At 48.0% G+C, this 17,619-nt stretch overlaps 1 protein-coding gene across 1 annotated transcript in view; it reads left to right on the top strand.

Annotated features, from left to right (window-relative positions):
• The window catches only part of LOC138528445 (NACHT and WD repeat domain-containing protein 2-like), a 328,733-nt gene that overhangs the window by 122,294 nt on the left and 188,820 nt on the right, over window positions 1-17,619 (top strand). Inside the window, exon 3 of the mRNA XM_069640078.1 lies at window positions 8,456-8,572. Coding sequence (XP_069496179.1) covers window positions 8,456-8,572 — 117 coding nt within the window. The remainder of the gene's footprint in view (window positions 1-8,455; window positions 8,573-17,619) is intronic.

Here is a 17,619-nt window from a genome sequence, read left to right as displayed (position 1 = left end):
GTGCAGGTGGGTTGGACAGAACAGCATCCCTGCCAGAAACACATATGTCTCAATGTCCGATTCAGCAGCTGAGCTATAGAGGTCTGTGGAGGTGTACCCAGTGACATCCGTGGACAGGATGGTCTGTAGGAGTAATGGATTTTCACCCACCACCACCCCACATCCTCCACTGGTGCCTGGTTGTGTCTGTGAGTACTCCTGCTTCTGCGCCATCTCCTCCTGCTCAACAGCATCTAGTGCCTCATCACCTGCAAAAACATAAAAGAAAAGTAATGAAGACAGCCATGAGCAGCATAGGCCACACACATAGGCATCACAAGGTAAACATTGAATACATAAATGTCACATGTCACACATTACAATAACTCTGGCATGCATGCACTCGCAATGAAGTGGAAGGTGAGCCTAAAAGCACACACTGAGAATTCCAAGATGGAAAACCAACAGATGTGATGCATGCTGCATAGCACCACAATCACACATGAGCCTGTGAGTGGCATGGACAATCCACATACATGACACATTCCAGCACACAGATGGCACGTAGCATAGCCATGGCAGATTTAACAAGGACTCACAGATGGTAGAAAATCAGTACTGTCACCCATCCATGTGAGATGGACATCATGAAATAGGACATGGAAAACAGTGTGACAAAACACGCATGTGCCACACGCTGCAACAAAGCCAGTGTTCACTAATGCACTGATGGCAGGCACATGGATACATCAATGGTTGGTCACTTCAACATGACAGAAGACAATTATCATGTTGAACATACAAACAGGGCCCCAAGGTGATAGTGTGCAGGCCATGTGTAGGTGCACATTACTCAATCAGCCTGATTGATTAAATCTTTCCTATGACAAGTGAAGAAATGTGGGGCATTGTGGAGTGTAATCTATGTCTAAAGTATGTAACATTTGGGGAAGAACGGCACAAAAATGTGTGGTAAACATGCAAAGGATTTCATTAATCAGGCAGAATGAACACGAAAACAGTATGAAGAATGTTGTGGCATGATGGCAGTTGAAGGGCAAGTGCAGTAATCAGGTGCAAATTGTCAACTGCGGTTAGAAGGGATACTGTGAAACCCAAACCCAAGGCCGGGGGATGGTTTGGAGGCACCACATGGGTGACCCATAGCAGTCATGACTGCACAGCCTCACCTGGCACTCAATCAGAACACATCACCCAAGCAACATACACATGGATTGCACACACATGCATGGGCACTCACCGGACATTGCTTCAAGATCTGGTAGGTATCCCACACCTTGGATCTGATCCTCTGTGATGAAGGCTCCAGCGATAGACTCATGTTCTGTGAGTTGTTGTTCCTCTGGTGGAGACCCACCGCCAGTCACCAGAGTAGAGGCATGATTGGAAGCCAGCTTGTTCTTTGCTCTGCGTTTCAGATCATTCCACCGCTTAGAGCAATCATCAGCTGTGCGCCTCACAAATCCAAGGGAACTAATTTGGTCCGCGATGGTCTGCCTGTGGGCCCTACGTTGAGCAGTCGTAGTCTTGCACCCTGCAGTCACCAGCATTTCGCGGCCATGGGCCGACACGTAGCCCACAAGTGCGTCTAGTTCCACATCATTGAAACAATGCTTCCTTGATGTGCCAGAGGGTGGAGCCGTGTCTGGGGCCCCAGCCTGTACCACAAGATCACCCTTCTTCCTCTTGAGAGGTGGTGCGGACCCTGAGTGGCTCACACCGCTCTGGTTGGTAGGGGCTGAAGCACAGGTGGACTGGGCACTGGAAGTAGCCAAAGGCACGATGACCAAAGGTCTCACTGCAGGCATTGGCTGCTGGGTGATGTTGGCAGGACCAACCTCGGTGTGATGGATTTGGACCAACACTGTCCAGGCTGGGAGACTCGGAGCTGGGGTGGATTGAGCTGCAGCTGCCCCTGCAGCCTCCTCACCCTGGCTACTTCAGGCAGAAGATGACATTGATGCCCCAGATCCACGGGGCCTGGTGACAGCAACTTTCACCGCCACCCGGGGCTTTGACTTGGTGACACAGAAGTCAGCCTGGGAGTCATCCTGTGCCAGTTTGGTTGACAATATGGGCCAGGTTAACAAGGCCTGAGCTGGGATGCTGTCAGCTGCATCTCCTTGACCCATTGGGGGGCGGATAGGTGTCCCTGATTGGTCCTCCACACACTGGCCTCTTGGGCCACCCTGCACATCCTGGCCATGTCCTCTACCGCGCCCACCTCTTGAAGGTTGGCCACCTTTGCCTTCCTTACCGCTTGGTCGCCTCCCAACCATGGCACTGATGTTCTTGTGCAAATGGGAGTTGCAGTAAACAATTGTCCTGGGCAATTGGGGTGAAAGGGGCAGGGTACTAGATGGAATACGTACCCTATTGCTCTAACAAGGCTGTCTGTACCCCTGGGGGAAGATGACGGGTCACGCAACGCTCAGGCACCCCGAAAATAAAATTTACCATGCACCGACCCCTGGTAGCCCACGTGCGTGGAATAAAGAACCTGCACTATGCTGTGGCACCCAGAAACACAAAAAGAAGCGTACGCGTGGTACACGCTGGCTACAATGACCTCTGAATGGGTACGCGACACACGGGGGCAACCACAGTTGAAAAATACGTGCGCGACTCACCATCTGCCTGGAAAAAGAACGTGAAAAAGATACGCGTGTGCGCGTTGGCAACACCCCCGCCAAAAGAAGAATTGAACGCTGTCTGAATATACAAGGAGTACGAACTGGAACCGTTGTGAAGTAATCGCGTGTGAGCTGACAAGAAGTACAAGAATCACCCGCTCGCTCTCCACAAAAAGCACATACAAGAAAATGGCGTCCTACGCATACCTTTTAAGCCAGCCCACACGTGTAACGTCACTTACGCGCATACACGCTAAGGGCCTTTCCTCCAATTACACGCAGTGACCCCCGGACGTGCAGTATTTCCATGGGTACAATCAACATACACCCGTGTTGAGGGAAACACCCGTGCGCGCTATGTCACATACGCGCTTACGTGCTAAGGGCCTTTCCTCGAATTACACGCTGACGTGCAGTTTTTTCATGTGCCAAATCACTCCGTATCAAGCTGGCCACGCAACAGCACACGGAAGACCACGCTCCTTCCCAGAAGGCCATTGTCCTGCCCCGCAGAGCCCCGAGCACGCTCCCACCTGCCTTCTGCTGCCTGCCTGCTGGCCACGTGCCCTGCTGTTTGGTGCCTGCACGTCAGCCATCTGCAGGGGTCCAGTTGCTGTGACCACCCCTGCTGGAACAGAAGACTCCCGACTGGTATTCCATCGCTCCACAGCCCAGACCCAGGCCCCAGTTGCCCACCCACCCACACCTGCCTTGGGTGTTGCCATGTCCGACACAACACCATCTGGCACCAGTGGCAACCTCCAGCCAGAGAGGCAGAGGGCTGCCAGCTTCAGTGCCAATGAAGTTGGCGTCCTGGTGGAGCAAGTCCTGGGGAATCATGCCCTCTTTGGAAGTTCACGCACCGACAATGAAGGACGGAAGGGGATCTGGAAGGACATCGTGGCTGCCATCAACGAGGAGGGGATGGCAGCCCGTGCCATGCAACATGTCCAGAAGCGCTGGGAGGACTTCAGGTCCAGGACACTCAGCAAGGCCTGGCACCTCTTGAAGGGAAAGCATGCAAAGGGCTGCCGGGTCCGCCTTAGCAACATCCAGATGAGGGTCCTGGAACGCATAAACCCAGCGCTCCACCACCAGATCCTTCAGAGGCAGACCCGTCCGGAGTCGAGCGGTAAGTGACCATGCCTACTGATTGGACGGCGTGCATGTCGAGGTGTGGCAGGAGTGTGCAGGTTGGACATATGTTTTGGAAGGCCCATGTATGGATGTGTATGTACAGGGACATGAGCCTCCCGCATGTGAGTCCAGTCATGTGTGAGGCACATCAATGGTGTATGTGTTCAAATGCATGGTGCCCAAATGCATGTGTTGGTGCACACGTGTACATTTATGCGTATGTGCTGTAGAATGGTTGTGGTGTGACACATGGATGCTGGTTGCACCTTCATGTATGTGCACAGTGTACATGTGCATGTGTGTGTATTTGACATGTGTGCCACTGTGATACACCATGGATGCATGTGACACTGACAGGTAGGAGGTTGATTGGCAGATGTGACATGGATGCCGATGATTTCACTGCGACAGGTGGTGGAGATGTACAGATGCATGTATGTCTGTGACGTGTGTGCATGTGTTTGGCACTCCCCGTGTTGCATGTGACATCAGGCTATCCTTTGGATGCTCATGCTGTTGTATGTGTATGGATGGTGCTGTCTGCTGCAACATTCCTGTTGATTTGCGCCTTTGTGTGGGTTCAAATGATATGTGTGTTGGGGAGTGTGATGCCATTTGTGAAGTTTGAAACTGCCACTCATGCGCACCTGTCATGTGTGATGCCTGTGTTCTGTCTCTCCCTGTCTGCAGCGTCAACTGATGAAGAGGGCAGAGACGGTGCTGTGGAGCACAGCGGCAGGGGTCCCACTGCCAGCCGGAGACGCAAGGCCCAGCGCCCATCCCATGTTGTCATCTTGTCGAGGAGTGAGGGGTCTGGTGCCGCGTCCGTGGCCGCAGCTGTCAAGGGTACGTCCAAGAGGCGGAGGTCGGAGGTGGACTCCTCAGCAGCAGAACGGGTAGCTGAGACCCCACAGATGCCTGTGGAAGAAGATGGCACCGAGTCAACCAGGTTGGTGGAGGGTTTGGTTGAGGAGGAGGCCGTGGAAGGGACACACACGGGCTTTGGAGGGGGGATTCCATCGGTGCCAGTGGTGCAGTCCAGAGGTAGGGACAGGAGGCAGCACAGGCGGTCGCAGAGGTGCCTGTGTGTAATCCTGTCCCCAATCCTGTGGCTGCATCATCCTGCACCAGCATGGATGCCTTCGTCCAGACCTGTTTTCAGGGAGGGGATCCGCTAACAACAACTGGCCTTCCTCTCCCTGCAGAAGTGGCAATCCGGGAGCGTGTTGAGCCTGTCCTGGCTGGGGTGGCGTTGCGTCAACTTGGCATCCCGGATAACGTGCAGGGTTCTCGTGAGGACGCTGTACGTTATTTCAGATGCCGCGTCGACTGGCTAGGAGGGATCACCGCTGCTGGGTTCCTCCGTGTTCTGGACCTTCTGCTGACCCCCTCCTCAACTGAACCCCCTATGCGCCAGTCGTCCTCCGTGCCATCTTCCGGCCCAAGTATCACCTGGGTACCCTGTGGAGCTGCCTCTGACCCAGCGGCCAGGCTGGTGGAGGGCACATCCCTACCACAGTCGGGAGTCGGAGGTCCAGCAGGGGTGGCCACCCCAACAACTCGACCCCAGCAGGAGGAGGACGTGCAGGCATCAACAGGCAGGGCACTTGCACGGCAGCAGAAGGCTCAAGGTGGGAGCGATGATGGCTCGGGGCCATCAACATCAGAGGGGCAGGCATCGGCCAGAGGAACCTGGATTGGGAGTGTCTTCCGTGTGGCAGCGGTTGGGCCATCAAATAGATGCGGAGCGGCGGCTGGCGGAAGAGGCATGGCTCACTATGGTCAGGACAGAGAACTCCATGCGCAGTGCGCTGAGGCGGGCTGAGTGCCTCGAGGAAATTCACAGGGAGCTGGAGCTGGACATGGCATTATCCCTGCGAGACCTCGGGGCCAGGGAACAGGCCAGCCTCCAGTACTCAGAACAGGAGTTTGATGATGCCCTGGCCCGGGAAATCAACAAGTGAGCCGTAGGACTTGCCCGCCGCCATTGTATATAGTTAATTAGTGTTAGGTTTCCTTTCTATTTTTCTTTCATTTGGGGTGCATGGACTATGCCCCACCTTTTTGTATATAGGTATTAGTTTGGTAGGGTATTTTGTAGGTTTCCTTGGATTTTTACATTGTACATAGTTCTGGACAGGATTTTTTTTACCCATGGAGCAATGGTTTTCTTTTTTGTTTACCTTTGGATTTGGTTTGATGGACGAGCGCTTTGGAACCTTTTTCTTTTGGATTGATTTGGATTCTGCATTAATATATTTTTAATTCATTTTGGACTTGCATCCTTTTGTTTATTATTTTTATTATTGTGTGATTTTCTTTCATTCCAATGCTTTTGTATTTAATACATTTTGGTTTCATACTTCATTTGTGTGGTATTCTCTCATTGGTTTCATGCATGTCACAATGTGGGTTTTCTCATTCACTTGCACCCATTGTGTGTGTGTGATGGACATGTATTGATGTGCATACTTGCCATTTGGGATCTATCTATTATGACATAGGGATTTCAATGTGGGGTGGATGGAATACTTGGTTGGGTGTTTGGACTGGGGTGGCGTGGGGTGGGATTTGGATGGCCATCAGGGCCTTGAGTGTGGATTGTGATGACATGTTGGGGTGGGGACATGAGTCGGGGCCTGCTGGTAGGTGCCCGTCACTGCTGGGTGGGTGAGTGGGTGGGGGGACATGAGTCGGAGCCTGCTGGCAGGTGCCCGTCACTGCTGGGTGGGTGAGTGGGTTGGGGGACATGAGTTGGGGCCTGCTGGCAGGTGTCCGTCACTGCTGGGTGGGTGGGGGTGCACGGAGACATGAGTCGGGGCTCACAAGTGTGCTCACAAGTGCATGGTGCAAGTCCATGTGGGCTGCCTGCAGGGCATGGGGAGGTTTGTAGTGTAGTCCCCTGTGGTGTGGGCTGCCTGCAGGGCATGGGGAGGGGGGGAACCACATGGGGGGATGCCAAATCGCGTGTGAAACTCCCTGCGTACCCCCCAAATACATGTACCCCGCTCCCACGAGGCCTATCGCGTGTGAAACTTCCTGCGCAACCCCCAAATACACGTACCCCACTCGCACAGGGCCTATCGCTTGTGAAACTTCCCATGCACCCCCCAAATACAAGTACCCCGCTCGCACAGGGCCTATCGTGTGTGAAACTCCCCGCATACCCCCCAAATGCACGTACCCCGCTTGCACAGGGCCTATTGCATGTGAAACTCCCCGCGCACCCCACAAATACACATACCCCGCTTGCACAGGGCCTATCACGTGTGAAACTCCCCACGTACCCCACAAATACACATTCCCCGCTCGCACAGGGCCTATCGCGTGTGTTACTCCCCGCGTACCGTAGTAATAGACGTACCCCGCTCGCCCTATCGCGTGTGAAACTCCCCATGTATCCCCAAAATACACGTACCCCGCTCACCCAAGGCCTAACGCGTGTGAAACTCCTCGCGTACCCCAGTAATACACGCAGCCAACCCATCCACCCTGGGCATGCCCCACAGGCAGCCCATTCACCCTCCCCATGCCCCACAGGCAGCCCATCCACCCTGGGTATGCCCCACAGGCAGCCCACACCACAGGGGCTACTTTTTCTACGCAATTTACCTGGCGCGAGCGGGATACGTGTATTTCGAGGGGTGCGCAAGTACATTTTCACACGTTTTGGCTGCCCAGAGCGGGGTACGCGTAGTATTTTCACACGATTACAGTGTAGCTGCCCTGTAAAATGGTCCAGGGTTAGCGCAGCCCTTTGCGCTGCATTGGGGATTTCAATGGCTTTTCCTTGCGCAAGAGGCGTTCTTGGGGACGTAACTGGAGCTGTGGGATGTTATCTTAGCCAGCGCTCAAAATGGCTTAGTAATTCCATGAATACGCAGTGCGCCAGAATGCTGTTTAGCACACACGGCTGGCGCACCCAGATGCACCCTCCCTCTCTACGCTGCTCGCGTGCGCTGCCTCTGCGCTGAAATCCATGAATTACCCCGTATATCTTGTTCAGGAACCAACTTTTTTGTGGCAGCTTTTGCTTTCAACTAAAGAAGAGAACATGGGACTTTTGTGCATTTACTGATAAGCCATTTGACGTCATATACATTGCAAAAGTTGTTAGCAAGCGCTGAAGCCCCACAGGAGTCCTATCAAATAGTAAGAAGTCATCCGCATAGGAACACCAACATAACTTTTGACCATCCAACTCAGGTTGAATAAAGGAGTCATTTAATAGGAATGGGCCAATATCAGATGTGTACAGATTGTACAATGTTGGGGCAAAAATACAACCTTGTCTTAATCCGTCAGATGTTTTGATTGGCGAGGAAAGAAGTCCTTCATTGTTTAAGCGGATTTGAATCATCAAGCCTTCATGGAGATGAATAAGCATAGCCAAAAGCTCTTCTGGTAAACCTAACAGATTTAATTTCCTCCATAATATGTTTCGATCCACCAAATTGAAAGCTAAGGATAAATCCATGCTTGCTAAATAGACAGGCATGGACCCTGTTTTCCAACCCGTTTCTTGTAGTAGGGCAATCAAAAGGCCCCCTGCCAAAGTTCCTATTCCTTTCCTAAATCCAAATTGAGCTTGGGAGAGGATTTCGTTCTCATTTGACCATTTTGGTGCAGTGATTACAGCTGCATGTATGTACATTTCAGAATCGTTTCTCCTTGATTGCTTCCAGGTGCTGGATGGCTACGATGGAGTAGATCCTCAGCACGTGTATGGCTCTCACGTCCGACAGTGTCGCATGAAACTGCTCAAGGAGTGCCTCCGGTCATCAGTGGGACCTTGTTTTGTGGTAAGTTTGAAGTTCCAAACTTGAGTCTTGAGTTGTCCAATCTCTTTTTGCCAAACTGTGTCCTGCAAATGTCCATGTGTTCCACTGACTGTTGTCCTGGAAATTAGCCCAAGCTACAGCTTGCTGATGACGCCGGAACATGTCTGCGGTTACTTGTGGTCTCATGCAGAAGCGATGTAATCTAGCATTTCGGGGCTGGACTATCCTTTTGGGGTGGGAACAAGCTTTTTTTTCATATGGTTTTTCCTCTTCTGTAATGGCTCGGCAGGTGAAGAACAATGCTTTGGACGGATCCCCAGAGCAATGCCAGCCACTGATTCAAAAGCGTCCATGCCACACTCTTCATGTGGGATTTCCCAAGAATGTGCAATCTTTCCGCTGCTGTGGGGGTGTTTTGGGCTGCCATACTCACATGTGCAGGTACCTGTCGAACTACAACTCTGTTAAGGATTAAGAACAGATCAGCCAAAGATCAAAACCTGATTCTATCATAAGCTTGTGAGTGACTCAGAACACTAATGCTCAGAGGGCCTATGGTTTCAGATATGCCTGCAAGGTTCCTTAGAAAAAGAATTCATATATGTTCTATGAACAGTCCTATTAATAGTTATACACCTTACATTAATACCCACTGGATAGCCTGACACGATTTCCCGCTGCTACTGAGCCTTCCATGTTCAAATCAGTCTCTGAAATCTGCCCTACCGTGGCAAGAAGAGTTAACATCTTGAATTGAACATGTGTTGACAGATGGAGCTAAATACATTTTTGTCTAAGTCTAGTCACACGTTGGGGGGGCAGTTTATACAACAATCATTCAGATAAGACCTTTGCAGTGCTGATGGGTGCATTATAATAGCTTTTTAATGTAACCTTACATAGCTAGCACACATTTGCATAGGATTTAGACAGGCATTTCCAGGCACAGCTCTCTCGTGCCACCTACTGTACTTTAGGTGACGCGCACCCTCGTATTTTGAGACTATTTCCATCAATATCCATCTCTCTGATAAGATAATACCGTGAGAAAGCAATACCCCCTGTTCATCCTGCTGCTTTCTGTAGGAAACTATCGTGGCATCCGTGTCCCCAACTCGCGCCTTCCCTCCCTTGTTTGATGGACAAGCACTCACATGAGTCCAAGTTGTGTTTGTTCTTATGCAGTGTTTTCCTGCAGAGGAAAGCATATAGCAAGTGGTGCGTGGGAGTCAGTTCTGAATGCATTGTCTCCTCATCACCCCATATGCATGACAGCTGGCAAATGGATTGCTCTTTTATTGCAAATAGATCTCAACCCTGTTCGCCCACCCAACATCTGCGGTCCTCTTCTCCCTTCCTACTAGAACTTGCCAGGGTGAAATTCTGATGATCGGTAGGGGCTTTTTCTGTCCCAGTTGTGCTGGATTGTAACAGCATGCAATTTTAACTCAGAACCACGCCTACTTACCTTACATTCAGAGAAAAATGGAAAACCTTCCTCTACGCCAACTATGTCTAACATTCCTCACTCACCTTGCCATATTTCACACATTGAAACCACGAGGCCTAACATAACACCTATCACTAGCATGAACTTGTAGCCTGCTGCATCTTGCTGGGTTACTGCAAGAGTGGAAGCATGAATCTGCACTTCAAACATACCTGCAGATGTGCTGCTGTGTACCATGCAGGAATTACACCAATCCTCCAGCATGCACAGTGCTAAAGAATTGCATGACCTTGCACTGGAATCTGCACCTGATCACCTCCCTGATGCTTTCTTGCAATTTCACATGCGTGCAGAATCTACATCTCACATGTTGTTTTGCCCTGGGCTAAAAGTAGACTTGAGACATTGAACCTGCACTTTTCAACCTTCCTGATGCTTTGATCCTGAGAACTTTGCAGCTAGAACTGGCATGCCCTTAGATGCGCCGGGCTGAGCTACTGGGGTACACGGAGCCTGAGTCAACACTTTTCAAAGTTTCTGTTACAATAATGCAGGATAACGTACAGGTAGCACCTACATCTACCAATAGCAACTGTGCTGAGTAACTTAACTACTTTGTACCAGACTGTGCACTCTTTAAATGTCTTGATGCATTGATGCTGGCTACTGTTCAACCAGAACCTACATCTGCCAATATGCAATGTGCTGAGTAACTTGATTACCTTGTAACAGAATATGCACTCTTTAAACTTCCTGATTCGTTGCTGTTGGTGCTGGGTACCATTCAACCAGAAGATACATCTGCCAATATGTAGTGTGCCGAGTAACTTGATTACCTTCTACCAGAATATCTACTCTATCCATTTCTTTATGCATTGATGCTGGTGCTGGGTACCATTCAACCAGAACATACAAATGCCAATATGAACAACGGCAATAAGCTGTGGCCTGCCTGGAGGGTGGTCAAAAGAAATGTTCCCCATGCCTTCTTTCTCTGAAGGCACATTTCTGTGCAGAGTAAATGGCGTAGCCAGTGTGTGACTGGAATGTGGGAGGAGCTGCGACCAAGGCAAGCTGAACTCTTAAAATAAAATACAAGAAAATAGGAGGTTTTTCAGATCGGAATGGTGGTCCACTACAGCTAACAGGACAGTATGCCAGATGGCAGCAGGTCCTCATGACAACGCAGAGCCGGCCTAGCTCATTATCTGCTGGTGGAGATCTCTGTGTGGCTGATGGCTTCCAAGTATACGACTGGAAGCCTGCCAACTTCAAACAAAAAAAAAAAGGATAATAAAAGCACAGTCCAGGAAGCTCTGGTCACATGCTGGCCAGGAATGGCAAATGGCTTGGAGAAAGGGGAGCTTATATTTGCATAACCTGAACATTCACATTTGTTTAAATGGACAATTATAATTTAGGCCTTTTTCTCAGCAACCACAAGTCACACTGCATTACATGTATGTTTCATTTTTTAGATAATTTCAAGATGATTTGTTGAATTAAAATGTGTCCACCTGTGACTTGGGGAAATGCAATGGCAAGCTAAAATGTGTTTCTGGCTGCTCTGAACATGCCCCAAATTTCAGAATTGGTTGTCCTGGTGGAGGGTAATAACTAGGTATGTGGAGAGTAAATAGCATGTGCGTAATTATTATGATTTTTGTTAAAATGGCGTAAAACTGCCAAATGCCCATGCAACATGGTGCCGTCCCGGCTGTGTTTTATTTAATTCCCCATGATTAGCTGAATCTGAAAACATATACATTATGGGAGTTACTAGTAAATTACAAAGTTTTGCCATATAGCTACTTTTTGGCTAAAGTGTGCATAAGAAAAAAAAGATTTTAAAAGGGGAGTTGCAATATTCCTGTTCTAGACTCCTGAACCAATCCTTAGACAGGGGATGGGCTGGGGGTTGGAGAGAAATATGAAGGATCAATCAAAGGCATGGGGATTCTTGGATTGCACTGCCCTGCATTGAAATCTTGATGGTGTCATCACTGGTATAAAAAGTGGATGCACCATGAGAGAAGCAAGGGCTGATAGAAATAACCATCTGACAGCTGCAAGGAAACACCAAAGGAGATTGCTAAAATTGCACCTGGGTGGAGCTGTCTATTGCTAGGGAGGCCTAAACCTAACTGGGCCTTATGGCGAAGAGCTGGGGGCCATCCTTGAGAGTGGAGTGACCAGACCCTGCACTTTACCCCAAGAGGGTGCTGAAATGCAGCTGGCTTGACTCAACTTTCAACAGAGGTTTGAAATGTAACTAGAATTGAGCCAATTAAAACCAAAAGGTGGGGGAGTCTGCTTGCCTTAAATCCTTTCCCTTTATAGTGGGTGGGGGGGGGGGGGGGAAACTGTGTAGATCCTTAGCCTATTTAACTACAAATATTAATTTAATTAATTCCCTATTTGGTGGAACACCACGGGATATTTTTGTTAAAATTCAAAATTAACAAAGCACATTCCCAGTAGGCGCTGAACATGATAGCCTGTAATTTAATTGGGTAATCCCAATGGTCCAGCTTCCCCCACACAGGCCTGTAAGTGGAGGGGGTCTGAAATCCAAAATTCCTATAAATCATCCAATTTTCCTGTCCGACTTCCCCAACACAGGCCTTTATGTGGAGGGGGTCTTAAATCCAAAATTCCTAACAATCACCTCAATCGCTCTGTTAAGTTTCCCCAACACAGGCCTTTAAGTGGAGGGGGGGGGTCTAAAATCCAAAATTCCCAAATCATTCTAATTTTTCTGTCCAATTTCCCACCACACAGAGCAAAGAAGAGGGTAAGGGAGGTCTGAAAAACAAACTGCTAAATCACCCTGTGTTTATTTTAAAGCAAAAGTGTGGATGAAATAATAATTGCCATATGCGTTTGGTGAGAAAGGATAGCTCAGGGGCAACACGTTTGTGTTGGAAGCAAGGCAACGCAGCGCAACACAGGTTTGCATCCCAATCCCACGCTTAGAAAGCACTCGCTGATATTAAGCACGTTATAAAAGAACAATTCTAATAATTTGTAAAAGCCTGTAAACCAAACTGTTCGCCGCTGAGGCATGCAGGAAAAATCTAAATTGCACAGTACTGCATTTGTAAGTTGATTATTTCTTGACTAAAACTGGGATAAAGTAAAGTATTGCGAGTTTCTGAACCAATTTGTGTGATTTATTTATGTAACACGATTTTAATTGTGAGCCACAAAGAAGGCAGCGTGTGTAGTTTAGTGCGATCTCCATTATCTATTCAAATAAATACAGATATATTTCCTGCACACCGGCCTGGTTCTTGGCTCATTGGTAGCTCAGGGGGAGGGATTCAAAGGGCATTATATAAGTCTGAAATAGGGCTGAATAAAGAAGAACAGTTTATTGTATGACACCTGGTTAGGGCAGGGAAGGAACTCCCTGTGTTTATGGTGGCCTCTCAATAAACAGTTACAAAATTGGGGCTCGTCCGGGATTTGGCTGGTTATTTTTGACTCATGACAAGTGCATTATGACACACTATTAATTTTGATGTAATTGCATTAAGGTGGAGGGAAAGTCATATTTTCTTTGTTAAAGTGCTTTGAGGACTTGACCCCTGAGTTCCAATGAGGTGTATAGATGAAAAAGTAAGATTGAGTAAGAATTGATTTTGATTTGGCATCATAAGTGGAAGTTAAGCAGGAACAGGGTGGTTTTGCCCCTGCTAAAAGGAAATTCTAATAAGAAAGGTAATTTTTTTTAAATGCAATTGAATTAGATGATGCCAGGAGACATTTCTTACAAAGCTGTTTATTCGTAGTGAGTGGACAGAGGTGGATGAAGGGAGTGGGCAAGCTAAAATGATGCAAGATGTGGGATATGGCATAAAGCATTAGAGGCATTTCCTATGACCTGAAATGCTCAAGAAGAACTGAGTCAAATGGCTCAGCTCACACCTTATCTATACGTCCATCTGCAGTTAGTCGAAGAGCGAGTGCAGAGGAGTGAGGCCTGTGTGCAGAGTCAGACTGAGCTTCTCAGTGAGGCACAGAAAAAACTTATCAAGCACAGCAGAGCCATATTTTTGAAGTAAAACAAGAAAACCTCATGGAACAACTCAAAGATGAGTTAAAAACCCAGCAGCAAGAGAATGCAGAGTGTGAAACGCAGTTTGTTTTCTGCACTGCAGGATGCACATAAAGAGTATGTGAAAAATTTGAGAACACTGCGACATAAGATAAATGATGAGAGTATTTATAATAGAGGGCTGTTAGATGATCGTATGGCCTTTTAATTACAAATAAAGGAGTTGAAAAATGAAAACAGGCAGTTAATTATAAAAGGGTTGATTCCCAAAATGACTTTGATCAGATATAGCAGAAGTTCCTTACTTTGAAACAACAGAAAATTCAACTGGTGAAGGAAAAACACCACTTGAACCAAGAGAATAGTGTCCTTGCACAGGAGGATCATCATTTGAAAATGGATACAGAAAAATCCGCTAGGTTCTCAGGAAATTACTGGAAGTAGGCAAGCAAATGTAGAACTAATTGAGCATGTGAGGCAAACAGAAGCTGACATGTTACAGGCAGCACAGTGTAGAAACGCGAAAGTGTAAGAGATTGGTCTTTTGAAAGCAAACCGATTTGAATATGCATGCACAATGCAGGCTGCATCAAAATGAAAATGAGTCAAATAAGAATAAAATCAGGGAATTGAAAGATCGATTAATGTCCCAGAGTAAAGTGCTTGAGGCCAATCAGGCCCTGGTGTCAGAGTTAAAAAAAATCTCTCTGAACACCATCAGGAAATAAGGACAGAGAGAGGCAGGTGTGAGAGTTTGACAAATGAAATTGAAAATTACAAACAGGCATTGAAGCCCCCTGACCAATCAGGGTATGGGAAAGGGCTTTCTGATCCAGGGGTGATGCCCAGCCCATCAGGAACCTCATGCGAGTTAACCAAGTCTTCCTATGGGCCGGCTGTGACTGACCTCATGCTATCCACCCACAAAGCCCAAGGAAACATGAGGCAACTAACTTACCCAGGCCTAGCCAAACTGATCAAGAAGGTTGGTCCTTATTTGAGTACTCACCTCTATCAACTGGTGAAGGAAAAACACCTCTTGAACCAGGAGAATAGTGTCCTTGCACATGCAGCGCATTATTTGAAAATGGATACAGAAAAATCAGGAAATTACTGGAAGTTTGCAAGAAAATGTAGAACTAATTGAGCATGTGAGGCAAGCACGTCTCGGGAGGATAGCTCAGAGGCAACGTGCACGCCTTGGAAGCAAAACGTTACGGAGCAACACAGGTTCGATCCCCGGGTCCACGCTTAGAAACCTCTGGGTATTAAGCGTGTTATAAATAACCTATCATATATATATCGCACAGATGGGAAGGTGGCCGGACCAGTGTGTCCTGGAAAGTTAAGAATAATCCAGTGACTATATCAGACCATGAAAACTCTCTTGATGAGAAAATGAGGGAGTAGGACTTACTTCCCTCAGGAGAGATGTTTCACTCCACCTCCCAATCTGAACTTTTCCCCCAGATATCCCCGAACCAAAACTTCCAAAATAATCCTCCTCTCTCTCCCCAGTCCCAGTACAATATATCCCAGAACCCGAGAGAAGGGAGATTCAGGATGGAAAGTTTGGGGGGAATTTCCAGTACCCGAGCTACTCCGGGTGAAAGGATAGGTGACCTTTTTTGGGAGCAGCAGAGGTATGACTCGAGACCTCCCTACAACCTAGAAAAGGTCTCACAGCTGAAGCGACAGGTCCAGCAACTGACCGAAGACCTGGGGCGCATGCTGATGGCTCAGTCCAACCCTCAACCCAACCCTGCTTCCCAGAATGCCCCAAAACCCAGTTCTGATGCTGCAGGGGGGTGATGACTGGAGGAAACATCCTACAAACCACAGGTTCCTGTGGAGGGAGCCTGGGTGGAGGGAGGTTGTCTATCCCTAGAGGAAGCTTCCCCTAGAAAACCTTGAGTCTGAAAGTGACTCTTCTACCCCCGAAATGTTAGAACCCAAAAAGCAAAGGGTAAGTATGAGAGGCCAAAGAAGAACCCACTTTGTGGAGGAACTCCGGATCATTCCTTTTGAAAGAGAAGAATCCTAGGAGGATTCAGGTAAGGAAATCTTCTCTTTCAGAAACGGAGGAATCCCTTCCAAGAAAAAGTGTGTCCCAAAAGACCCTGAATTGGACTGTGTACCTATGGAAACTGACCCAGATCAAGAAACACTTCAACCTCAAAATGTGTGCCAGAGAAAATAGAAAAGGAGGTGTCCTTCCCCCCAATAGGTTCTGAGAACTGCCCCCAGGAAAAGGGGGACAGCAGAGCACCTAGATGCCTCTGGGTTTTTTGTGCTGATATAAATGCAAACAAATAAATAAAAAAGAATCGGAGGAGAAAGAGGATTCTCCAAACCCTCCCATTGTGAGTTGTAAAATTTTATTTACAGATTTCCGAACTCCGACACCGAACTCTGACATGAAAAATTGACCAAGACCAAACTGTCGGAATTCAATAATAAGAATATGACCACCGGGTTGGCAAAAACTCACACTTTCTTTGCACCCTTGAAGAGAAAGAAGACAGATTGTACGCACTGGTAAGGGTGCAGGCGGTGTGTGAATTATCAGCTCTGATGGATACTGGAACCCAAGCCACCCTCTTGTCCAAAAAGACCTTTGACCAACTAAACTCAGGACGGGGAGGGCCACCATATTCCTCTCACACCACTTCCCGGACAACTCCAACATTTCGACAGGAATGACATTTCTGTCAAAGGGACTGCAGATCTGGAAATAAAATCGGGTGACATCGATTAAAGCATCTGGCGATAGTCGTGGCCCCAGAGGGCACACCTTGTTTACTGGGGAATGGTGTCCTGAGGAGGTTATCACCTCTGGTCGACTGTGTAAACAAGGTCCTCTGGACTCCGACTAGCCGGCCTATAAAATTGAAAATGAGTGCCAATTATGTAAGCATGAATGGGACCGGTCATTGAATTTATTAACTTTCTGAGAAAGTAGAATTCCATTTCAAGAATAACCAGGGTCCAGACATCACTGTCATTTCTGTAGGAGAACAAACTGGTGATGGAAACCCTTCTCCATTCTTGAAAATCAACCTCCCAGTTTTAAGTGGCAGTCCACACTGGAAGGGAACACCCTCAAGTTTTACACCAGTCCAAAATCGGAAGAAAACTTGAGTGCCGTGAAACCTGACAAGGAAGGACCACTCAAAGTCTGATGGACATTCAGAAAAAGGGCAAACAGTTGTTTACCCCATTCAGTTAAATGAGGTGGAGGAGCCGGTGCTCGCCAGAGTATGACTGAATAATGGGTGGAGCTTCATCAAGGATTATTCAGCAAACTCCCAAAAGATCAGAACATTCCCACATTTAAATTGATTAGTAAATGGGAAGTAGGTTTGGAAACTCCAAATTCCAAACATCTCCTGCCTAGCAGGTGTATGCTAAAAATGTCCATTGGCAACAAAAGCATAGAGAATAATTGTTGGGTCATGAGAGATGTCTCTTCTGCCTTTTATCTGGGAAGTGATATTCTCAACCGATTTACAATGAATTTGGACCTAATTAATAACAAAGCCTGGTCCCGACTACGGG

Source organism: Ambystoma mexicanum, chromosome 7q, assembly GCF_040938575.1.
Source record: "Ambystoma mexicanum isolate Mex_15411 chromosome 7q, UKY_AmexF1_1, whole genome shotgun sequence".
NCBI lineage: Eukaryota > Metazoa > Chordata > Amphibia > Caudata > Ambystomatidae > Ambystoma > Ambystoma mexicanum.
Note: the sequence above shows the minus strand (reverse complement) of the source record. Positions and strands in the feature narration are given on the sequence as shown.